Below are 23376 nucleotides of genomic sequence, written 5' to 3'. Positions count from 1 at the left end.
GATTGTAACAACAGATGTTTGAGACTTCTCTAGATGCTCATGTGTTTGAGTCTATAAAGCCTTTTTAATATATGTGCTTTTGTATGTGTATAAACTGTAAATAAAACTTGGTCTAAAGGTGTTGGGACTTTTTTTCATGACTGAATGGATGCTATTTATGTAGTGATCAAAAATATGTTTAATAATAGTCTGTTTTATTTGTATTTGGTTTTTTTTTTGTGGCATGTGTGCAGCTGTTTTGTATGGTCACTCCTAATGTCTGATCTTTTCTCTTGTGTAAAGAGCTGAATTTTTTTCTCAGATTTTCATTATTTCACAGTTCAGCTGTTGGAACCTTCTCTTCTGTGACCAAGCTATGTATTTGTTGCTTGTTAAATGAAAAAAAGACACCCTTCTGAGGAAAAAACATCTCTCTAAATTGTGCAGGAGTCATCACTTTATTGCACTTCTTCAACTTCTTTCTAAGAACGGTTCCTTATTTTTTCATTTTTATACCACTGTTTGGTGATAGTATACTGTAACTGCTTTTCATGCTGATAAATGCAGCCTTTCTCTACCTTTTCCTTGTCTTTCACTCTCCATTTGTTGTTCTATTTAGTAATATAACTGAACAAGTCATCAGGAAGAGAACAAAGTTATGTGCTTTAACAAATATGCACCAATGTAAAGCAGTCAAATGGTTTGAAATTAGACACATTGATATACCTCTATTAAAAAAAACAACTGTATTAAAAAATAAAATAAAATGAAAAATTCAACAACCCTTGCCCCTCAAGTTGATGCCAAAAAAGAATTATATGGGACTTATTTGTAATTGGTTTTTAGTTAAGTATGAAAGTACTGCTTAGATTTTTTCTGGTACATGTTGAACAGTGACAGCTGCATTATTTTGGGACATCTCACTGGGAAGTCATTTAGCCGAATGATTGTGAATAGTGATGACTGCTACTTCATTTGGATGACATTACCATAAATTTGATTTAATGAGGCTACATGTAACTAGTTCCCTATAGCAGGAGCAATACTTAAAAAGCTAGGACTTTATATTTAAAGAAAAGACTTTATTTTCAGAGACTTTTTTTATCAAACAGTTGAAGAGAATGTGGAAGAGAAGTCAGATAAGAGCACCTGTAGTTCTGTAATCAAGTGAGCAAATTATTATGAAGGCAGCAGTTTTCTTTCCCTTCTCTTTTGTGCTTATTTTTGTTCTGTTTATTTTAGGAAGTTTATGATTCAGCATGCAGTCTCTCAATAGCAGAATATTTTTACTTACAATTTAAAAAAAAAACCCCTAAACTTTTTGTTCAGCTTTTATGGTTAAAAATAAAATCAGGTGAGAAAGGTTACTAAGAATTCAACAAAGAATCAGTTATATTAGTCATAGTTTGCCATATTCTAGTCATATTCTACCATACTATTTAGTTGGGGCTTTGTATGTATGCAAAGAAAAGAAAGTTGGCCACAAGACATTTTCCTGAGGTTACTGGACTTCGCAGTATTTCTGGCAATTTAATGTGTCACCCAGATTTTTCAGTCTTAAAGTGTATTAAATCCTCTCACATTAAAATTACTGATTCATATTCTTAGTAAAAGTGCTTATGCTAAAATCACAACAACAATAAAAAAGGCTCTGGGCACTCTGCATGCAAAGGGATGCACCCCATACAACTGTAATCAATCAAATCAAAAGTATATGATATGGTTTCAGTGCAATTACCACCCAAGAAAGTGTGATCACCGCAGGTATCTGTGATTTCTCTAGGACTGAGGAACACAGTGTATTTAAGTCCTTCTGCATACTGGGGTGTTTTACTTAAGCTGAAACTTGTGTGTCATAGGAGGGTAGGTGCAATCTAGAGGAATAAATATTAGAGGAAGGTTTGAGATCTCTGTCTCTCAAATCAAATACCTACTATTTCTGACTAAGGAGAGAAGAAGGTTTTCTTCCAGCAGCTGGAAAAAACTTCTGGTGGTTTGTCTGGTTTTTGTTTCTTTGGATTTTTTCTGCCCCCAAAGTCTTGAGAGGAGCTGGTATGAAAAGGAAGGATTACAAAAGGCATCACAGAAGGGGAATAGAAGATGATATGAATTAAATTTGTGATAACTAGGATGAGAAACACCCACATTTGACATATTTCTCTAAAAAAAATGGAGTTTTCCAAAGGTTTTGGGAGGGGCTCTCTTCTCCAGCAGACTGTAGGATAAAAGAATAAAATATTTATTGAAAATATAAAAAAGAACAGCTTTGTTAATGATCATCATGCTGTGTTTATGAGGTTACTTAGTAAATGGTAGCAGAGTGCTTTCCCACTCCACCCTAATCTCTTGTGATTCATTGGATTAAGTACATTTCTCTGAACTGTTTTAAATTCATTATCAAAACAGTAATTTCTCATATAGTAAAATATGTTAAGGAGCAGGGTTTACTTTTGACAGTTTGTCATGTGTTTTGATGGTTGAGTACACACTTGAAAGCACTGGAAGATGGTGAGACATTGAGACAGCACTTGAGACATTATTCCCATCTGAGCCTACTTTCTGTGAATAGGCTAACCAAGAGCCCTGGAAGAAGAATATAGTGGAAGTCCTGAATTTTGTGAGAGCAACAGTATATGCCCATGTTCTTTGTGATGAAAGACCATTAAATCCGTCTTGCCAGACAGAAAAATCTGCTTTTATTTTAGATGGTATTCTCTTCCATACAAATATGTAATTCTAACCATTTTGCTATTCTGCAAATTTGTTAATTTTTTCAGTTGCATTGTTCATAGAGGTTATTCCAAGGAAGATAAAAGCGGCAAACTCTGGATAGGCTTGATCATCCAATCTATATATTGAAGTATGTTTTGTGTGATTCATCAGTTGTAGGTTTTGTGGTTTTGTTTTGTGAGGGTTTGTTTAATTTTTGTTTGGATTTTTTTGGTATTTGTTTTTACTGCAGCTGTATGGTTGTTACTTTGCAGGGCTTGACATTCATGGAGGTCCCTTTCATCCCTCTCTTCATTATGTAGATCATTAAATTGGAGATAGGAGTGTGATGAGCAGTGTCGTTAGGGTTGAGAACAGAACGTACTACCCATTCAAATCAGGGATTTATAATCCTTTTCTGTGACTTTGTGCCAGGAGGAAAACTCTTTTGTCAGTCTTAATTGGTTTTGAAATTGACTGTTATCCTTTATCGGCTCAATACCTTTATTGGTTGCTTTGGTTGGCTGTTTTGGTTTTGAACACCCAAGTTATTCTGATGCTTGAAATGTAAATTTTCTTCCCTATCAATGATTAATATTTCCACCTTTTCCTGGAAACACCAGTCGAAATTGCAATATATCCAAGTATCTCTTCTTCCATTTTTCTTTTAAAATTCTCAATAGACAATTGAAACTCAAATACTACTTTGTCTTTTTGCTACTTGAATATAGCAATTTGAAAAAACCCCACAGTCATAAAGAAATTAGTTAAATAGCTTCCTTTTTAAGTCACAAACTAATACTAATATATATAGTTTTCATTTAAGTCTACAAATAATGGTAAACCCCATGTAAGTACATTATACTAACATTGGTAAGCAGTCACACTATCACATAATATTTCATTGTGTGATTACTGCTTGATTTAAATAATATTGTTCATAAGCTATTATATGAGGCTTGCATTTGCATGAAAGAAAGTGAGAAGAGCACACCTTGACAATGTTCCAAATATGCCATTGATTAAACGCTTTCATTTTAGAGGACACATGCATTTGGAGGTAATGGCAACTGTAGAAAGCATAATCTAATGACATTTTCTAAAAATTCACAGAGATTATCCTTTCAAAAAGAATAGTGTTATGGCTTTACTCAAGCTGGCAACAAAGAACCCCCCAGACACTCACTCCTTCCTGGTAGGAAAGGGAGGAGAATCAGTGGAAAAAAGCCCCAAACAAACCAAAAAAACCCAAAAAGAAACCTCATTGTGGGTTGACATAAGAACAGTTTAATAACTGAAACCAAACAAAATATGATAGTATTAATGACAATAGTAATAATAAGAATATAATACTGCTGACAATAATGATATGAGGAGGTATTTTTTCGTGGGGTTCTTTCTGTGTGGACTTGTAGAGAATACTAGAAAGGCCCTTTTTCTCTTCTGAAAGACTGTGGGAAATATATTTGTTATAATTTCAATGATAAAGGTTAGTCTCAATTTATCCATTAGGTTAGGTTTAGTCTCAAGTTATCCATTAGATTTGTGATGACAAGAGTACTGGTTTGAGGAACAAAAATTGGGAATGGAAATTTTATATAATTTATTGTTTTCACACCTAGTTAGACTTTGAATCAGGTGTATTATAATGAAAAAAAAAAGCTGAAGTTATAGCGCACGTTGTAGAGTTTGGGATTTGTTTTGTTTTGGATGTTTTATTATTCCTGCCTCCCCTGGTCTGAATTGTTGTCCCTTCCTTTATACCACTAAATGCACAAATTAATTTTCTTTTAAAGTATTTTAGGACTCAGAATATTCAGATTATCTTCAAGATCACTTGAAGGAGGGCTCTCAGTTCTGCAGACAGGGATCACTGTTTTTTGAAGATTTGATTTGATTGTTGCAGTTCTACAGAATATTTTATTTAAAGTTGTTTAGATGTGAAAAAAAACAGAATTCTGATTTTGAAAGAGAATATTGATGCTCAAATATCAGTATTCTCACACCTTTTTTGAAACTTTCTTCCTAGAGATTTTATGGAAGACCTTTCTGGAATTTAGAAGTATGTCTAGAGTCATGCAAGTATGACTCTAGAGAAGTATGCTACAAAAATTACTATCTTTTACACAAAGAAAAACTTCTGTTGGTTATGATGTTGTGTTGCCCACATACCTAAAAATTCCACATAGCTAAAAATATTTATTAGTTTGTCCTGTTAAACATAGCATTCTTTCAATATAGGCATTTGCCTAGTAAATTGTGGTTTCTTGGTTTGTGGAAGTGAAGTATGTTATTTTATGGAAAGTGTATGCAGATTAAAATTCTGTACTTTATCAGGCTGCTCAGGTATGTGTTTTACATTCTGTATTTACTGTGTGGCCAGTTAGTCTGGGAAGCAGTCTCTTAATAAGCATTTGTTTTATTCTGTACCATTTGTTTTATTCTGTACGTTGTAGACAGGTGGAAATTTTCTTTTATTGGATGACATGCATGCTTATTGAAAGAGAACTAACAAACTTGAAAAAATGCCAAAGGAAAAAGCATTCCAACTCTGAGAATCATGTTGATGAAATGTGAACTCGGAGTCCAAATGTCGGCTTATTCTGACAGATTTACAAATGAGAAAGTAATTTAAAATCTTAAATGTATTCTATTTTACATTAGGATAGTGAAGTACGTTCAATAACTGTTCATGTTCACAGTGAAGAATTCACATAAAATTTTCATGGAGCTTGCTCATCCATTTTAATTGGAGATGTATTATAGCAGGATGGCTTCTGTGATTGATGACATTTGCCAGTTTTTCAGAAAAACGCAAGCCTTTGGTGCCTCTTGCCTTCAGCTCACTTCTTCATCCATCCTCACAGAACCCGAAGGATTGCAGCAAAGCCAAGAAACTTGTGTGTAACATCAACAAAGGCTGTGGCTATGGCTGCCAGCTCCACCACGTGGTGTACTGCTTCATGATCGCCTACGGCACGCAGCGCACGCTGATCCTGGAGTCGCAGAACTGGCGCTACGCCACGGGCGGCTGGGAGACCGTGTTCCGGCCCGTCAGCGAGACCTGCACCGACAGGGCCGGCTCCACCACCGGGCACTGGTCAGGTAAGCCTCCACCACCCACACCATCCCTCCTGGCTTCGTGCAGCTTCATTCCCATGGAATTAATTTGTTGTCTCTTTCGTGTTGCGTGAAGCATGATAACTGTGGCTGGATGTGCCTTTTACATCTTATTTGCCCGTCATATTAAAAAAAAAATTCCTTGGTAAGATAGCTCTGCATCGGCAGAGTTTTTTGATATAAAAATTTCGTATTTGAGATTTAAATTACAGTTTTTCAGCAGGCTGCTACTGTGTTCTCTGCTAGATATTAATCTCGTTTTCATGGGAAAAGAGTATTAAATAAGAGGCTGTTGTTAATAAACTTTTTTAAAAGTAAGGGATGTTGCCAATATTAAGCAATAGAAATATGAAAGAAATGGTATCCAGTAGTCATTCACACCTCAACAAAAGAAAGAAACAGTTGAAATAATTCCGAATGCAAGATGAACAGATCCAAAGTTCTTGTTGTTAAAACAGTGGCAATGTTAAATATGAATTTTATTTATACAACAGCAGGTTGGTCCATTCTTATATCATGCAGAACAATTTGCCTAGAAAAAGCACTGGACACTGATGTTTGGAGGATCAGGTAGCTTTGTTTGTGTCAAAGTAAACAATATTTGTTTTAAGTGACATCTTTCTCGATGTGATTGATGGTCAAAACATATTAACATTTTCAGTATTTTCACTAGGACACTGCATATTCAGTGCCTGTGGAATCTTAAAGTAGCTATTAAAGTTTTACAGGTCTGAAATCAAAATAATCAGATTTACAAAATCCAGTTTACAGATTGCGTGTAAACTTGTGTGTTTACACATTGAAACAGCATTTGCACATTGAAATAGCATCTGTTCTTCAGAGCTTCAAGATGCTACAAAACCTATTTGTGAGAACTCTAGTGGGTTTTGTGAATGAGATTTTTTTTCCAAAAAACTATTTCTTAGGTTGGATCTTTATACAAACAACTGTAAATGGAAAACAGGTATTGAGAACTCCAAATGAAGTTTTATTTGTGTGTGGCAAAGTTAGTAAGTAAAACTACCATCTGGGCATGGCTCTCAGTGGGCTCCTTGATGTGACTCCAGAATTTAGATGCAGGGAGTTTTGTGAGCAATTTTAGAGCACACTAAGCTGGAAAACAGTGCACTCAGGCATCCATGGCTTTAAAAGATTATATGCTTTCATGAAAATCTATTTAAATAGATGATGATTTCCTGCAGTATAGGGTCTTGCTGCTTGCTGATGAAAATACAAATAATGCTTTATTTTAGGTCTCTGCAGTTTGGATTTTTTTTTTTTTCATTTTCAATTAGTTTCTACATCAGGATGAATAGTTTGAAGGCTGAGCACATGAAATATCCTAATGCGATCAATTATTTTTGAAATAATGGCTGCCACTAATTTGAGTTTTGATATTCTAGAGCTAGAGGACATTGAGCTATGAAAGATGATTGCTCTATAGTCAACCTGTTGGCCAGCCACACATGCTATAAACTGTTAAATTCTGATCTTGTGCAATGGCTTGGTCAGTGAGGATGAATGAGACAATTGATCTCCGTACTAGCCTCAGTGTGGCATCAGTAGGAGTCTTCACTGAATACTTCAATGCTATTAAATTTTAAAGACTGTGTGTTTTTCTGAAGATTTCTGTGTGTTTTTTATGTCTCCCTTAATGTATGTAGATTTTTATTTACTTGTATATCTATTTATTTATTCCCTATTTTTTTCAGGGACAAATAAGTCTGAAAGTCTTAACTCTAGTTAAGAGCAGTTTGTGTGCAAAACCACACCTTTCATCTTTTTTTTTTTTTTCTCTACAAATTCTGAAGCCAGCATGGGATTTTCTAGATTTTTCAAAATAAATGTATTAAAATGCATTGACATTTATCGGTTTTCATTTTCATTAACAAAATGTTTCTCCTGTGTAGTGTAGGAATTTTTCATGATTTTGTAAAATTATGCATCAAAAATACTTACACAAGTGAATAATGATAGCGAGTGTTCAATGTAAATTATAGAAATAGGCCAACAAATCAGAAAAGTATATCATCTAAGAGAAATGCTTTCACGTAATTTGCAGACCTGAATAGATAATAATCTAGTAAAATGTGCTTAATGACAAGATTGTTTAAATTTGTAAATTTATCTTTCTTCTTTTGATTTTAATTGCTTCTTCTTGGCATTTTATTTGCAACACAAAATTTTGCTGTTTCTGAACTTTGTCTTCAGTGAACCAATTTAGATAGTAATACCTTCTCCAAAGAATTAAGAGGCTTATATAAGCTGAGAATGCATATAGTTCTGGAATTTCCTTTGTCCAGCCCTCTCCTAACTAGGTATAAAAGCTAAGCTTGTTTTTGGAATTTGGGAAGTTGAGTGAATTTTAATGAGCAACCTGATATTTGCCTGATAGCAGAAGATTAGTAAGACCTGTTCTCATCTGTGAAGAATTAAGGGTCACCTCAGCCCACGCCATGTCTTGCAGGAGTTGTTCTTTGTGCTTGACATGGTAGTTCTGGAATCAAGTTTAACTTTTCTGGTTTAAACATAATAAATGATTGAGAATTCTATTGCATATTTCTGTAAATACAGCAGTTATTTTACACTGTGGCATAATTTTTCCTTTTCCTTTGTTTCACTCATTCTAGAGAAAAAAATCTTAAGAGATGGTAGTGTATTTGCTCTTTTTAGTTCTAAAATCACATCTTGCCTGTAATTGTATCTTTCTTGAAGTTCGTTTTTCCTTTGATATCTATGGTCAAACTGTTTATGAATAATTAAGGTAGGAATTTTTATAAGTAGCATGAATGATTTACTTGTAATAAGAGCCAAAATGTAGAGAGCTTGTAATGGCACATTTATCATGAAATTTTTGATTAATTTTCTTTAAATTAATTAGGTAGCCAGGTCATAATGTTCTGTTATCATTGCTGCATGCTAAAATGGAGCCTCTTCTTATCATTTATTACTTGCTGATTTATGATGCTATGGTGACATTCCCCAATAATAAATTTAAAGATGTCTATAAAATAACTAGACAAAAAAAAAAAAAGAGAGAGAGAAAGAAAGAAAACAAATTAATAGGAAGGACAGATTAATGTACTTTTAGAAGTCATATATATCTGCATTTCAAGCTAGAGAATGAAGAGATGTGGAGGTAAAGAAGCCATCTACATGCTTTAAATAACACTATATGCTCCTTCCAATAACGCCTAAAAACCAGAAAGATGAAAGATAACTTGAAAAAGGAAACCTGAAACAGAGTTTCCTGCAGTTACCCATGAATATTGATTTCGCTGCCTCTAACTATGGTTTGATGAATTAATGCTTTTGAGGAAGGGATACCCAGAGGGGAGAAAATGGCAGAGCTCTTCACTTGTTGGTAGTGCCAGCTTTTAAGTATTAATTGAACTACAATCTTAAAATATGAATTAACTAATATGTTTATATGTATAATTCAAATGCGAGGATACTGTAGCTACACAAAATGAATGTTTAATTTATTAAAGCCTATCTGGTAACAGTAATCAAAAGGACTAAATAAAAATTGCAAAATCAAATCATAAAAAGTTGTACAGAATTAATTGTGATAAATTAAAAAGTTTCACTCCATGAACTAGATATTCCTGGACAGTAGTTTTTTATGGAAATCAGCTGAATATTTAGTAGTGGCCTAAAAACCCCTTTAACTTGCATACAATTGTATGAATTATGTTTTGCTCCTACACCTCACTCTTGTTTATAAAATTATCAGATAAAATGGATTCGTTTCTAGTTCTTAACATTGTTTTTGTACAGTGACTTTCATTGTTTACATTTTACTTCAAACAAGTTCCATTTCTGTGAAGCAAGCTGGAGAACGGTGATTTGAGAGAAGAGCACAGAATGTAACAGCAACCTCTGAATTTTCCCTTTTTTCAATTGTGTAAATCTTGAAATCAAGCTACTGATATTGTGTAGATTTTTTTTCCTCAAGGTGCCTTGTAAGACACTCTATGTAAAGACATTTGTCTCTGTAAACACATATTTAGGAAATGGTAACTCTTAAAAGGTCCTTGGAATTCTAATGAGGTAGATGTGAGTTTTCAGAGCAATGCAGTAGCCTAAAAGAGCTAAGTTATCCTTATTTATATCTAAATGGAGGGTTATTGAATAATAGCAAAAAGTTATTTTCACCGTGCAGAGCAAAGACAGGCTGCAGGGCACCGTCTACTTCGGTTACCTGGCCTTCAAAATGAATATTGATAAATATGAAAGGATTCTGAGAAAGACCTACACTGATTCAAGGACATAAAAAGCTGCATTACAGTAGGAGATTAAAAGCCATAATTCAGTTTAAAATAAAGCAAGTTTTAAAAGCTGGCACATTTTATAGGTGTTTCTATATGGCAAATATTTCTGCTTTTAGACAAAGATGTGGCTGGACAATTTTGATTAGAGATGAGGTCTGCTTTTTAACAACTCACTGCTGCTGTTGACCCCTATTATAGCAACTGGTCCAGAAGTGGAAAAGCAAAAAAATTGCATGATCTGCAGTTGGAATTACAGGAGATGCACTCTTTTTCTTGTAACTAGGTTTATTTCTTTTGGGCATTTTTGACACAGAAGAATGTTTGCCTTTGGCTTTTGAGTAGGCATGGGGTTTTTAAAATTTGTTTGCTTTGTAGTGATACTTTTAATATGGTCTTACAACTTGTGTCATGAAGTTCACTTGTGCGGTCCCAAATCTGCCATACTAAACTGAATTAATTTGTGTTTTAAAGAGGTTGTCATAAAATGCATCTGTGTGTTCTTTCAGGCTGTAATCAATCAAATCAAGTTGATCCTAATTAAGCCATTTATGTGGCCTAAATGCACCACTGGTTCTCATCTAATTTTATGAGGAATTTCATCAAATCTATTCTTCGTAAAAGAATGGTGTTCTTGGAAGTTGTTTTGCATGTCAGTGGCACCTTTTAACAGGATGGGAGATAAGTGGGAAATACTTTTATTTCAATTCAGCCATTGTCTAGTAAATATTCTAATAGCAGAAGTAAGAATGTGTGTATTTCTTTAAAGGCTGATGTGTATAATTGTGCTATCTATCAAAAAATGTTCAAGAAGCAAAAACACTGGGATTGTATACAGTGAGTTCTCCTTATGTCATTGCTAGTTTAGGTTAATATTTGGGGTCTGTATAAAATGCAGTTGAGTATTTGGTAAGAGTTCCTTCCATGGGCAGGACCATAAGCAGATTAGGAAACTTGTTCCATGAGAATTCTTGCCCTGTGTTGAAATGAAGGAAGGTAACCTAAATGTACCCACTGAAATATTGCTTTCCAAACAGCAGGGGCTTTTTTGCCTACTTTTCTTGAAAAGGGGGAGCTGAAGCTAAAGATTCAGAAATCCAAGAGTGCATGGAGGCGGGGAAAAGGATTCTTGGCTTTGTTCTGTTCAGTGGTAGGAACAGCCCTTACGCTGTTCATATGAAATACTTACACTTTGTAGAATGACTTTCCCTTTTTCCTAACAGATTGATGTTGCCCCCCCACCCACCGATGTAGTAGCACAATTTTTACCTGTGGGTTAGTGGTTAATTCCAAAGTTTCCTCATGAGCATTAAATCATGGATGACAAATTACAGATTGGTAAACGAAGTGTCCATTGCAAACTGTAAAAAAGGTTTTTGCGTAGCTGTTGCCCTTCTAAGAATTGGTTAATAAGCAAAAAAGCTACAAATTGGCTTAGTGTTAGAGTTTACTTGATTTAGGGTAACCGTTTGTTGGGGGTTGGGTTTGTTCCTTCTTTCTCTGGGGAATTTTTTCCCCACGGGTTGCCAAGGGGACCGGGTGTTGGATACTTGAGAGTGCTTGGCTGAAACAAAGAGATGGACAAAAGGTGGAAGGGGGAGATAACGCAGGTAAAAGACACAGCTTGAGGCAGCTGCGTGCTTTTCTGCTTCCGGGTTCGGGAGACGCGTGTCGGCCGCTCCTCGAGGATCTCAGCCGCCGCAAAGCACGCCGAGGAGAAGCTGGGCGCTTTCTGCCTCGCCTTCGAACTTCTTCGGCGCTGCTCCTCTTGCTGCAGCGTGACCCTGCACTCCCTGCGCTGCCGGGACATCCTGCCCCTGCCTGCCGGGACACCCTGTCATCCCAGCTACCAGCCCGGGACTTTTCCACTGTTCCAGCTTGGTGCTCTGAGGATCCTGCAGGGACACCGAAACCAAACTGCCCTGGGTTTTGTGAAACAAAGCCCTCAAGGTTCTTGGTGCTGTTGTCGTTTGTCATTAATGCTGTAGTTGTTTGGTGGGGGGGGGGAGTTTTTTTTTTGTGTTTGTTTGCTTTGTATTACATACTAGTAAAGAACTGCTATTCCTGTTTCCCAAATCTTTGCCAAAGAGCCTCTGATTGTAATTTTACCTAGCAGATACCTGTCTTCCTAAACCGAGACAGATTTTGGCGCCCAAGTGTGGGGCTTGAGGGCACTGAGAAAAGAAAAGGGAAGAGAAATAGCAGTTCTTAACTAACCTAGTACTTTCTTTTGTGTGCGTTGGATATAAAAACCTCATTAGGCTGCATCATGTGGTCTAACTTAGCCTGGTTTGGGTGGCATGTGGTTGTGGCTGTATTCCTTCCATTTGCAGGCCCTTATCTAAACATGGGCCCTATAACTAAGGCTACTGTGACTGTCATCCAGTTTATTTTATGGCTTAATAAGGTGAAGAACTCATGGATTTTTAATTTCCTCTGGAAGGCAGGCACATGGATTCAGGGCTATCGTACACTAACTGTGTGTTTTTGGAGTTACTTTAACAATGGTACCTACTGTGAGGAAATGACACCGGGGGAAGTTTCTTTTTCCCAACCCTTTACCCATCTCTTTGGGTCTGCCCCACCAGTTTTTGAAGGGTTTAAATCCTCTCTGAATGCTAATGATATCATACAATGGCTGGTGCTGCTAATATGCGTATTCTGTTTAGCATTCAGAGATAAGGGAAGATTGACCTGGATAACCACCCTGATACCTACCCCACAGAATAGGGATGATACCCCAGAGCCTGACTCTGCCCCACAGCCTGCCTCAGAAAGGACCCACCCGGATTGGGTTGAGGCTCTGGTAAAAGAGATACATGAGATGGGCCAGATGCTGAGGGAGTACATTTCTCCAGCTCATGAAAAACCCTCCCCCTGCCCCGAGAAGGCAGAGACTGATGGTGCAGCAGTGGAACCCACAGATGTTACAACTGTCCAGGTTCCAGCTGAACCACAAGGGCAGCCACAGCCAGCAGCAGTCGCCCCTGTGGAAACAAGGAAGTGTAAAGTGAAATCGTCAGATCCTGATACTAAGGGTAAGAAAGGAGGGTCCTCACAGCCCACAGAAGAGCCACAGGTTGAGATCATCACTGAGTCCCTGACATATGAAAGTCTACGTAATCTGCAAAAAGATATTGCACGACGAGGACGTGAGGCTTATACAGCCTGGCTACTTCGAGTCTGGGACCTTATGGGTACAGGTGTGCAACTGGATAGTGCTGAAGCAAGGAATTTGGGACCCTTGACCCAGGACTCAGGTATAAATCAGGTATTTGTAAGAGAGCAAAGGCCCCTTCCCCTTTGGGAACGACTTCTAATGAGTGTGAGAGAGAGATTTGTCCACAGAGACAGAATGCAAGAGCACAACAATAGAATGCGATGGAAGACCCTTGAGGAAGGAATCCAACAGTTGAGAGAAGTGGCAGTATTGGAAGTACTTTTTGGGAGGACCGGACAGCATGATAATGACCCCGACAAGGTTAAATGCACAGGGCACATGTTGTGGAATCTGGCAACTCATGGACCATCCCAATACGCCACATTCATCGCAACAATTAATGCCGAGGATAACCGAGAGACAGTGGGTTCTGTTGCCAACAAGCTCAGAAATTATGAAAGTATGATCAGTGGCCCAATGCAGGCTCATGTCTCTGCGGTGGTGAAGGAACTCAAAGAGGAGATGAGGGAAATGAGAGAGGAGATGAGAAGGAACAGTTCCCATGTAGCACCGGTGCGAGTCACAGGCCCCAGAATCAGAGCCCAACATTCCCCAGCGAGAGAGAGAGGGTACACCCCTCGAGCTGACCTGTGGTTTTATCTGAGGGACCATGGGGAGGACATGGGAGCGTGGCATGGGAAACCTACTTCTGTCCTGGCAGCACGGGTACGTGAGCTCAAGGAGAGAAACGCTAACAGAGGGAGTTCCACTAGAATGAAGGTAGCCTCAGCCTCCCATGAGCAAGCTGCCAGGTATTACGGAGGTGGGAATGCTGTGTCAGATTCCCTCGAAGGAACCTCTACCATGTACGTCCAAGAAGGGAATAATAACCAGTGCTAGAGGGGCCCTGCCTCTAGCCAGGAAGAGGCACGGGAAAATCGGGTTTTTTGGACTGTGTGGATTCGATGGCCTGGCACATCAGAGCCACAAAAATATGAAGCTTTAGTAGATACTGGGTCGCAGTGTACTCTAATGCCATCAGGACATGTGGGGGCAGAACCAATTTCCATTGCCGGGGTGACGGGGGGATCACAGGAACTGACTCTGGTTGAAACCGAGGTGAGCCTGACCGGGAAGGAGTGGCAGAAACTTCCGATTGTGACCGGCCCAGAGGCTCCATGTATTCTGGGCATAGACTTCCTCAGGAATGGATATTATAAAGACCCTAAAGGACTCAGATGGGCTTTTGGAATAGCTGCTGTGGAGACAGAGAACATTAAGCAGTTGAACACCTTGCCGGGACTATCAGAGAACCCATCTGCAGTGGGACTCCTGAAGGTAGAAGAACAACAAGTACCTGTTGCCACCTCAACAGTGCACCGTCGGCAGTATCGGACAAATCGGGACGCCGTGATCCCCATCCACAAGATGATCCGTGAGCTGGAGAGCCAAGGGGTGGTCAGCAAAACCCACTCACCCTTCAACAGCCCCATCTGGCCTGTGCGCAAGTCTGATGGAGAATGGAGACTGACTGTGGACTATCGTGCATTGAATGAAGTGACTCCACCGCTGAGCGCTGCTGTGCCGGACATGCTGGAACTTCAGTACGAGCTGGAGTCCAAGGCAGCGAGGTGGTATGCCACTATTGACATTGCCAATGCATTTTTCTCCATTCCTCTGGCCGCAGAATGCAGGCCTCAGTTTGCTTTCACCTGGAGGGGCGTGCAGTACACCTGGAACCGGCTGCCCCAGGGGTGGAAACACAGCCCCACCATCTGCCATGGGCTGATCCAGGCTGCACTGGAGAAAGGTGAGGCTCCGGAACATCTACAGTACATTGATGACATCATTGTGTGGGGAAAGACTGCAGCTGAAGTGTTCGAGAAAGGAGAGAGGATCATCCAGATTTTGCTGAAAGCCGGGTTTGCCATCAAGAAGAGCAAAGTCAAGGGACCTGCCAGAGAGATCCAGTTCCTGGGAGTAAAGTGGCAAGATGGACGGCGGCAGATCCCCACTGAGGTCATTGATAAGATCACAGCAATGTCTCCACCGACCAGCAAAAAGGAAACACAAGCTTTCCTAGGAGCCATAGGTTTTTGGAGGATGCACATTCCTGAGTACAGTCAGATCGTGAGCCCTCTCTACCTGGTTACCCGCAAGAAAAACAATTTCCACTGGGGCCCTGAACAGCAACAAGCCTTTGCCCAGATCAAGCAGGAGATTGCTCATGCAGTAGCCCTTGGCCCAGTCAGGACGGGACCAGATGTGAAGAATGTGCTTTATTCTGCAGCCGGGAACAACGGTTTGTCCTGGAGCCTTTGGCAGAAGGTGCCAGGGGAGACCCGAGGCCGACCACTGGGATTCTGGAGTCGAAGTTACAGAGGATCTGAAGCCAACTACACTCCCACAGAGAAGGAGATCTTGGCCGCCTATGAAGGAGTTCAAGCCGCCTCAGAAGTGATTGGCACAGAAGCACAACTCCTCTTGGCACCCCGACTACCAGTGCTGGGGTGGATGTTTAAAGGAAAGGCTCCCTCCACGCACCATGCCACCGATGCCACATGGAGCAAATGGACTGCCCTCATCACACAGCGTGCCCGTATTGGAAACCCAAATCGCCCTGGGATTTTGGAGATAATTACAAACTGGCCGGAAGGAGAAAACTTCGGTTTCACGGACGAAGAGGAGCAGGTACAAGTGACACGAGCTGAAGAAGCTCCTCCATACAACCAATTGCCAGCAGAAGAAACACACTACGCTCTTTTCACTGATGGTTCCTGTCGCATCGTGGGAATGAACCGTAAGTGGAAAGCAGCCGTATGGAGCCCCACACGACAGGTTGCAGAAGCCACTGAAGGAGACGGGGGATCAAGTCAGCTTGCTGAACTCAAAGCTGTTCAATTAGCCCTTGACATTGCTGAAAGAGAGAAGTGGCCAAAGCTCTACCTCTACACTGATTCGTGGATGGTAGCCAATGCTCTGTGGGGCTGGCTGGAAAGGTGGAAAAAGGCCAACTGGCAGCGTAGAGGAAAACCAATCTGGGCTGCTGATGAATGGAAGGACGTTGCCACTCGTGTAGAGAAGCTGCCTGTGAAAGTCCGCCATGTAGATGCCCATGTTCCCAAGAGTCGGGCTAATGAGGAACACCAAAACAACAAGCAGGTAGATCAGGCTGCCAAGATAGAAGTGTCAAAGATAGATTTAGATTGGCAACACAAGGGAGAGTTGTTCCTAGCCCGATGGGCCCATGATGCCTCGGGTCATCAGGGCAGAGATGCCACCTATAAGTGGGCCCGAGACCGAGGGGTGGATTTAACCATGGACAGTATTTCTCAGGTTATCCATGACTGTGAGACATGTGCTGCAATCAAGCAAGCCAAGCGGGTGAAGCCCTTATGGTATGGTGGGCGGTGGTCCAAATATAAATATGGGGAAGCCTGGCAGATTGACTACATCACCCTTCCCCAAACCCGCCAGGGCAAGCGTTATGTGCTAACCATAGTGGAAGCCACCACTGGATGGTTGGAGACCTACCCTGTGCCTCATGCTACTGCCCGGAACACCATCCTGGGCCTGGAAAAACAAGTCCTGTGGAGACATGGCACCCCTGAGAGAATCGAGTCGGACAATGGGACTCATTTCAAGAATAGTCTTATAAGCACCTGGGCTAGAGAACATGGCATTGAGTGGGTGTACCATATTCCTTATCATGCACCAGCGGCCGGGAAAGTTGAACGGTGCAATGGCCTGCTTAAAACCACCTTGAAAGCACTGGGTGGGGGAACCTTTAAGAATTGGGATACTAATTTAGCAAAGGCCACCTGGTTGGTGAACACTCGAGGTTCCACCAACCGAGCAGGTCCTGCCCAATCTGAGCCCTTGCAAAAGACAGACGGAGATAAGGTTCCAGTGGTACACATGAGAGGTATGCTGGGAAAAACTGTTTGGATTAATCCTGCCTCCAGTAAAGACAATCCCATCCGTGGGGTTGTCTTCGCTCAGGGACCAGGTTGCACCTGGTGGGTGATGCAAAAGGATGGAGAGACCCGATGCATACCTCAAGGGGACCTTGTTTTGGGGTGAACTATCCATGACAATGTGGCTGCATCCATATTTGCATATATATATATGTATTTTTAATAGTTAAAACTCAATGTAATATGTTTGTATGGGAAAAAAATTCGGGGTGGATAATGTTGGGGGTTGGGTTTGTTCCTTCTTTCTCTGGGGAATTTTTTCCCCACGGGTTGCCAAGGGGACCGGGTGTTGGATACTTGAGAGTGCTTGGCTGAAACAAAGAGATGGACAAAAGGTGGAAGGGGGAGATAACGCAGGTAAAAGACACAGCTTGAGGCAGCTGCGTGCTTTTCTGCTTCCGGGTTCGGGAGACGCGTGTCGGCCGCTCCTCGAGGATCTCAGCCGCCGCAAAGCACGCCGAGGAGAAGCTGGGCGCTTTCTGCCTCGCCTTCGAACTTCTTCGGCGCTGCTCCTCTTGCTGCAGCGTGACCCTGCACTCCCTGCGCTGCCGGGACATCCTGCCCCTGCCTGCCGGGACACCCTGTCATCCCAGCTACCAGCCCGGGACTTTTCCACTGTTCCAGCTTGGTGCTCTGAGGATCCTGCAGGGACACCGAAACCAAACTGCCCTGGGTTTTGTGAAACAAAGCCCTCAAGGTTCTTGGTGCTGTTGTCGTTTGTCATTAATGCTGTAGTTGTTTGGTGGGGGGGGGGAGTTTTTTTTTTGTGTTTGTTTGCTTTGTATTACATACTAGTAAAGAACTGCTATTCCTGTTTCCCAAATCTTTGCCAAAGAGCCTCTGATTGTAATTTTACCTAGCAGATACCTGTCTTCCTAAACCGAGACACCGTTCTTTAGTTGAAAAGTTGTACTGCAGCATGCACAGTAGGGAAAAATAGTGTGTTTTGCGCTCATGAAAATTCAGGGGTTTTTTTGAATATGAAGAGATGGCATGAGGTAAACTAACTCAAACAAATTGCAAAGTTTGAAATGCTATTCTGACTTCTTTGTTTGGCTGCATAAATTTCAATCCAAACAGAAGCATTCTTAGGTTTTTGGGGAATCATAGCCTGCGTTCAAGTTTCGAGCTTCTAATGTATTACACTGGTCATTACAATGTTCTAGCTCAGTAATATTACCCATTTTTAAGTAATCTTTAAGCAAGGGTTACCTGAACTGGCAGCTGTGGAGTTGAAGTCATCCAAACCCTTCCTATGTGTTGAAAATGACTACTGCCATTGACAGGTGGGAGGCATCCTAGAGCACCACCAGCACTATGGGTTATGGCTCTGATGCTTGAGAATACATATCAGTTATTATGGTGGCCATTCTTTCTCTTCATGCATCTTGTTTTTTTCCTAATACTTCTGTTACATTTTCCCCTATGACTTAAAATCAGAAAAATTTCCTTTTCCATTATTGCAGACTTGCACTCTTGATTTTCTGCTTTCATGTTGGTAGACCATTTGAAGTGGAATGCATCATTGTTAAGGTGATGTGTGCCTCACTGCTGTGAATCTCAAACAGCATAGAAGGTTTATTCTCTTCTGTTTTATTTATGGGTAACTAAAATGTCCTTTTGTGTACAAATACCTTGAGAGCTGTGTTCCATCTGGACTTGCATATGGAGATGCTTTTACTAATTTGTTAAAAGAGGGGTCCTCCAAGTGTTCAAATTAGAACAGTATGAGACTGGGCATTATCACTCCCACTATCTCAAAAAGACAGTAAATGTCTTGTCTAAACTGGGAGTGCTTCTCCACTAGATGCCTGGACATCCAGCTGCAAATACTAAGCTCCATTGTCATGACCTGTTGGAAGCTTCTAGGTCGTGAGATATGAGATAGTCTGCATGTTGTCTTGTTTTTTACATGCTTAAACATGCCTGTTACAGGCTTGAGTGTATGTCCAGTCAGCATATGCATACAAGAGATTAGTCCCTGAAGCTGTTGAAGGATTATTATAAAAATGGGCTATTTTCTATTCCAGAGAAGATAACCTAATATTGAAAGCAAGTATTTGGAACCATTTTCAAATATATAATAATTAACATTATACTCAAGTAGAGAAAAAGCTTCAGTGGAATTGTTTGAAATCAAATCCAGAAATGGTTTTTCATCAGTATAGCTGTAGTGATCTTTTTTATGTGTTCCTGAGTTATTTCAACTATTCTTACGTATGATCTTACTTTTAAAACATCAATTCTGTTTACTGTTTACCTGAATGACTAGACTTAGGTAACGTGGCAAAACCCCTTTGCATTTATAAAAGTATATTTGCCTTTGCAAATACATTTCATGATATTTTCTGGCAGCCAGGGAATTGGAGCTCCTCTTTAGCTGGTACCCCTTTCATATCTGCTGTTTAGATGAAATGGGGCATTGTTCAAAAGCAGTTTGAATATATAAAGATAAAAGGAAAAATAAATTGCTAGTAAGCGTCTTGATTTCTACCTAGTTTGATGGTCTTCTGACTGTTTTATGAAGTCCATTTGTGCAATCTCTTCATCTGTAAACTTTCCAGCTGACATGCTGGGTAGCTAAACAATTGAGGATGGGAAAAATCTTTACTTTTTAGTGTTCTCTCAAAGTGATGTGACAGTTGCCACATAAAGCTTCTAGTAAGCGATGAGAAGTTTTCATTGGAGTGAAACAGAAATATAGGTCTTTGTAATGCAGCTCATCTGAGATGCTAAAAAGGGAACGGAGGCTCTAAAGGCACCACTGCTTTTGTTTAGTAAGAGACAGAGCTATTGCAAATGCAGAAATTGTTACACTCAGTTGAGGCCTCCATCAGGTCAAAAGGAAAAACATCCCCTGGAATCTCATCACTTGTCAGGACAGTAAGAGCACTGTTCATCTTTATGCTATGGTCTTGATTATGGGTAGGATTATCAAAGAACAGGAATAACATGGAAAATTAAATATTATGGCAAGACTGTCACTTGTGTTACAAGGACATGTTGGTAGTTCAGTAGCTCTGGAAGTTACAATTCTTGCAGGATCAGAGAAGACTATCATTAAAGTTTTAGTTTTTGGGAGGGAGATAATAAAATAATATCTTTACAGATTTATTTTAGACTAGTTTCTTGTGAGCGCGTAAGTTTGGTGCTTTGCCTTTCTATCTGCTCTTTTTCTTCTTAAGCCTAACTTAAACTAAGTTCTTAGTTTGGCTGAATTTGACTAAAATGAATAGGTCTTGTTAAGGTCTCTCAAAAGTCCTCAAAATAGATAGACTGGGTGTGTGTAAAGAGCCACTGAAGTCAATGTGAGGAAATGAGAGGCAGTGACTGATCACAGATGCCACTTTTCAACACACAAACAGTATCCAGAGAGGTAAGACACATGAGAGCAAGTGAGGGTTAGGTGCAAGAGTTGTGCAGGAGAGGAGAGGAAAGAATGCAGGAAAAAAACCTTGGAAGTGCTGGATTGAGAAAAGTAATAGAAGGCATGTTGGCGTTTGAAAACATTTTGGTTTATTCACTCCTGAAGGTGTCGAGATTCAGCCCCTTGGGATGACAAATGGGATGGCACTATCCATAGCATGTGAAACCTGGGAGAAAAAGGACTGTATTTTCAGTTTTTTTAAAACAGAATTGCAGCAAATTTATTCAACATCTGTCTGCCTTAAAAGGCATGGTTACATAAAGGATGATAAAAAAATTAGTAAGAGGAGCACGAATGAGAAATAATTCAGAAACCAAGTTTAAAAATTATGTATTAAAATTGTACAAAGCAAAAGCTTAGAGAAAAAAAACCCATTTAGATATATGAGTTGTATTTTACATTGACCACTTTGAAAGAAAAATAATATTTTTACTGCATGTCAATTCCATTTGATAATTTAACTATGGCATAAAGCTCTTATGAGGTAACTTCATTTAAGTTTGCAAATGCCCAGAAGCTAGTTGTAGGAGGTGTAGTCTGCATCACAAAACAGATAAAAGCATACTTTTACTTTCTTCTGAATTATTTGACAATTCATACAGAGAGTAACATGCCATAACTTTATATAGTTTTCACTTTTTACTATGTATGAAAAGAAGAGCACTGAAATATCATAGATGAACCCTGAACCTGCTGTCCTTTGCAATATGTAACAGGAACGAGCAGGACAATGAGGAGCTTTGAGAGAATTCAGTACAGTCCTCTCAGCATATCCTGTGCTAATCAAACAGCTTTCCCAGCACTCTGACACGTCTCCTGAGGTTGAGTTTAGAGTTGTTCACTTGGGTAAGGTTCCAAATTGGCAGTCAGTCCTTTGTGCTGTAGGGCTTGGTTAAGAAGATCTGTGATAAAGTCTATGCAAGTTGGTATCAGCTTAATTAAGTGTATCATAGAAACAGAAAAGCAGGAAACTATTCCATTTTTACATCAGTTTATTCAGTTGTGTTTCTAGCAAGACAGACTGAAATCGAATTGAAATTCTCAGTTACAAGACAGGAATGTCCATAGCATGGTGTTCTTTGGCATACTTTTAAGGACTTTTTGAAAAAATTGAAATTAGCTGATGAATTTTGAAATAATAGGAGAATGAATGATCAAACAGGTTTTCAGTTAACATTAACTAAAAGTAGTGATTGCATGGTAAAATGTCAGCCTCTTTTCAGGTAAGAATTAATTAACACACAATGAAAATGCCCATCCAGATGCAGGTATGAGCCAATGTTCAGATGGCAGGAAGTAAGGTTACCTAAAATGGCAAAATTCCAAAGGTCTTTTTGAGTCAAACCAACATTTTCAAGCTTCCAAGAAAAAGAAGTTTGTAAGAAAGATAAAAATAGCAGAAGTTTTAAAATAGGCTTAAATTAGAGTAGAGTAGACAGACGGTAAGGTTATGCCAAATCACAAAAATTATGTAAGTCCTGAGAGCTATAAAGTGATTAAGGCACATTGGAATATTGCAGCAAAGCAAAGTTATGCTTTTTGTAACACACGGAGCTCATTTCAATATTTAAAAAGTATTCAGTGGATCTTCTGGAAATTGAAAGTGTGTTACTGATGTATTAGTGATGAGCATATCCGAAAACTGGTAGTAAATAAGAACTAGATGGTACAATTGGCATGGGTCATCTGAATTATACTTCCTCCAGGATCTTCCTCCATGTTGTTATAGGAAGAGTCAGTGTTTTCAATATTGCAGTAGTTTTATGACTCTTGCAAAAATACTCAATCTTTGGTTACTTAGTGAAGTAAAATCCAAAACAGGATTAAGTTACAGAACTCTGGACCAGACAACTATTTAGGTTATTCCAAACTGAAAAATAGCACCTGAAATCATATGGAAGTTAAGCTATAAATAGAATTATAGTGACAAATTTTGGCAACTGTAGTAATAAAATAAACCACATCAGAAGAAATAACTTGAAGTACTGGTGACATGTAAGTTATGTATAACAACTCTAGTGGTATCTTCCAACCTAAATAATTCTATGCTTATGTGATCAAATGTCAAAATTGTACCACCACTGAGCAGGGCATTGGACCAGATTGACATGATAATGTTGCGATTAAAACTACAAACATGAGAAAAATATGTACATTAGTATGGATGGAACCTCAAGCATTCTTTCATGCCATTCCCAAGTTAAACATTTATTGTCCTAACTTTTGTCTGATACTTCACATCTGCACCAGATTTAGCACTTCCCTGGCTTCATGCTGCTTTTCTTTATTGCAGCTTTCTGAAGTCATCCCAATAAAGTATTATCCACTATATTATAAGATTTAAATGCTCAATATTTTTGCTGAATTTATGAACCTCTATTAAATCTTTTCCTGTGAGTGTGGTATAATAGATGGTAAAAATATGAACTGGCTTCTGGAATTAAAAAGAACCATCCATACCTGTAGTATGGAAAATTCTTCTAAAGAATCCCTTATAGTGATGTATACCAGTGCAGTGATGAAATACTGACATATAGATACGTCTTGGAAGATAGATGTCCAAATCTGGTAAAAATGAATTGAAAATATACCCGAGCATAACAAATATTCCTTATTTAAATAACCATATCTCAGAGAGTTACTGCAGAACTTTGACTAGTCTTGCAAAAGTGTTCTAACCTTTGGGATCTTTAACTGTTCTTAAACTCATTACTCTTTCCCTGAATTGATTTT

At 39.4% G+C, this 23376-nt stretch overlaps 1 protein-coding gene across 3 annotated transcripts in view; it reads left to right on the top strand.

Annotated features, from left to right (window-relative positions):
* Positions 1 to 23376, top strand: part of FUT8 (fucosyltransferase 8) — a 108529-nt gene that overhangs the window by 65737 nt on the left and 19416 nt on the right. For all 3 annotated transcript variants that reach the window (XM_066187915.1, XM_066187913.1, XM_066187914.1), the window contains one exon: positions 5556 to 5793. In XM_066187915.1, the coding sequence (XP_066044012.1) occupies positions 5556 to 5793 (238 nt within the window). The remainder of the gene's footprint in view (positions 1 to 5555; positions 5794 to 23376) is intronic.

The sequence above is a fragment of the Chamaea fasciata genome, unplaced genomic scaffold (genome assembly GCF_029207755.1).
Source record: "Chamaea fasciata isolate MVZ Bird 193981 ecotype frontalis unplaced genomic scaffold, bChaFas1.0.hap1 SCAF_7, whole genome shotgun sequence".
NCBI classification, from domain to species: domain Eukaryota; kingdom Metazoa; phylum Chordata; class Aves; order Passeriformes; family Sylviidae; genus Chamaea; species Chamaea fasciata.
The sequence above is the reverse complement of the archived record's forward strand: the minus strand, read 5'-3'. Positions and strand labels throughout refer to the sequence as shown.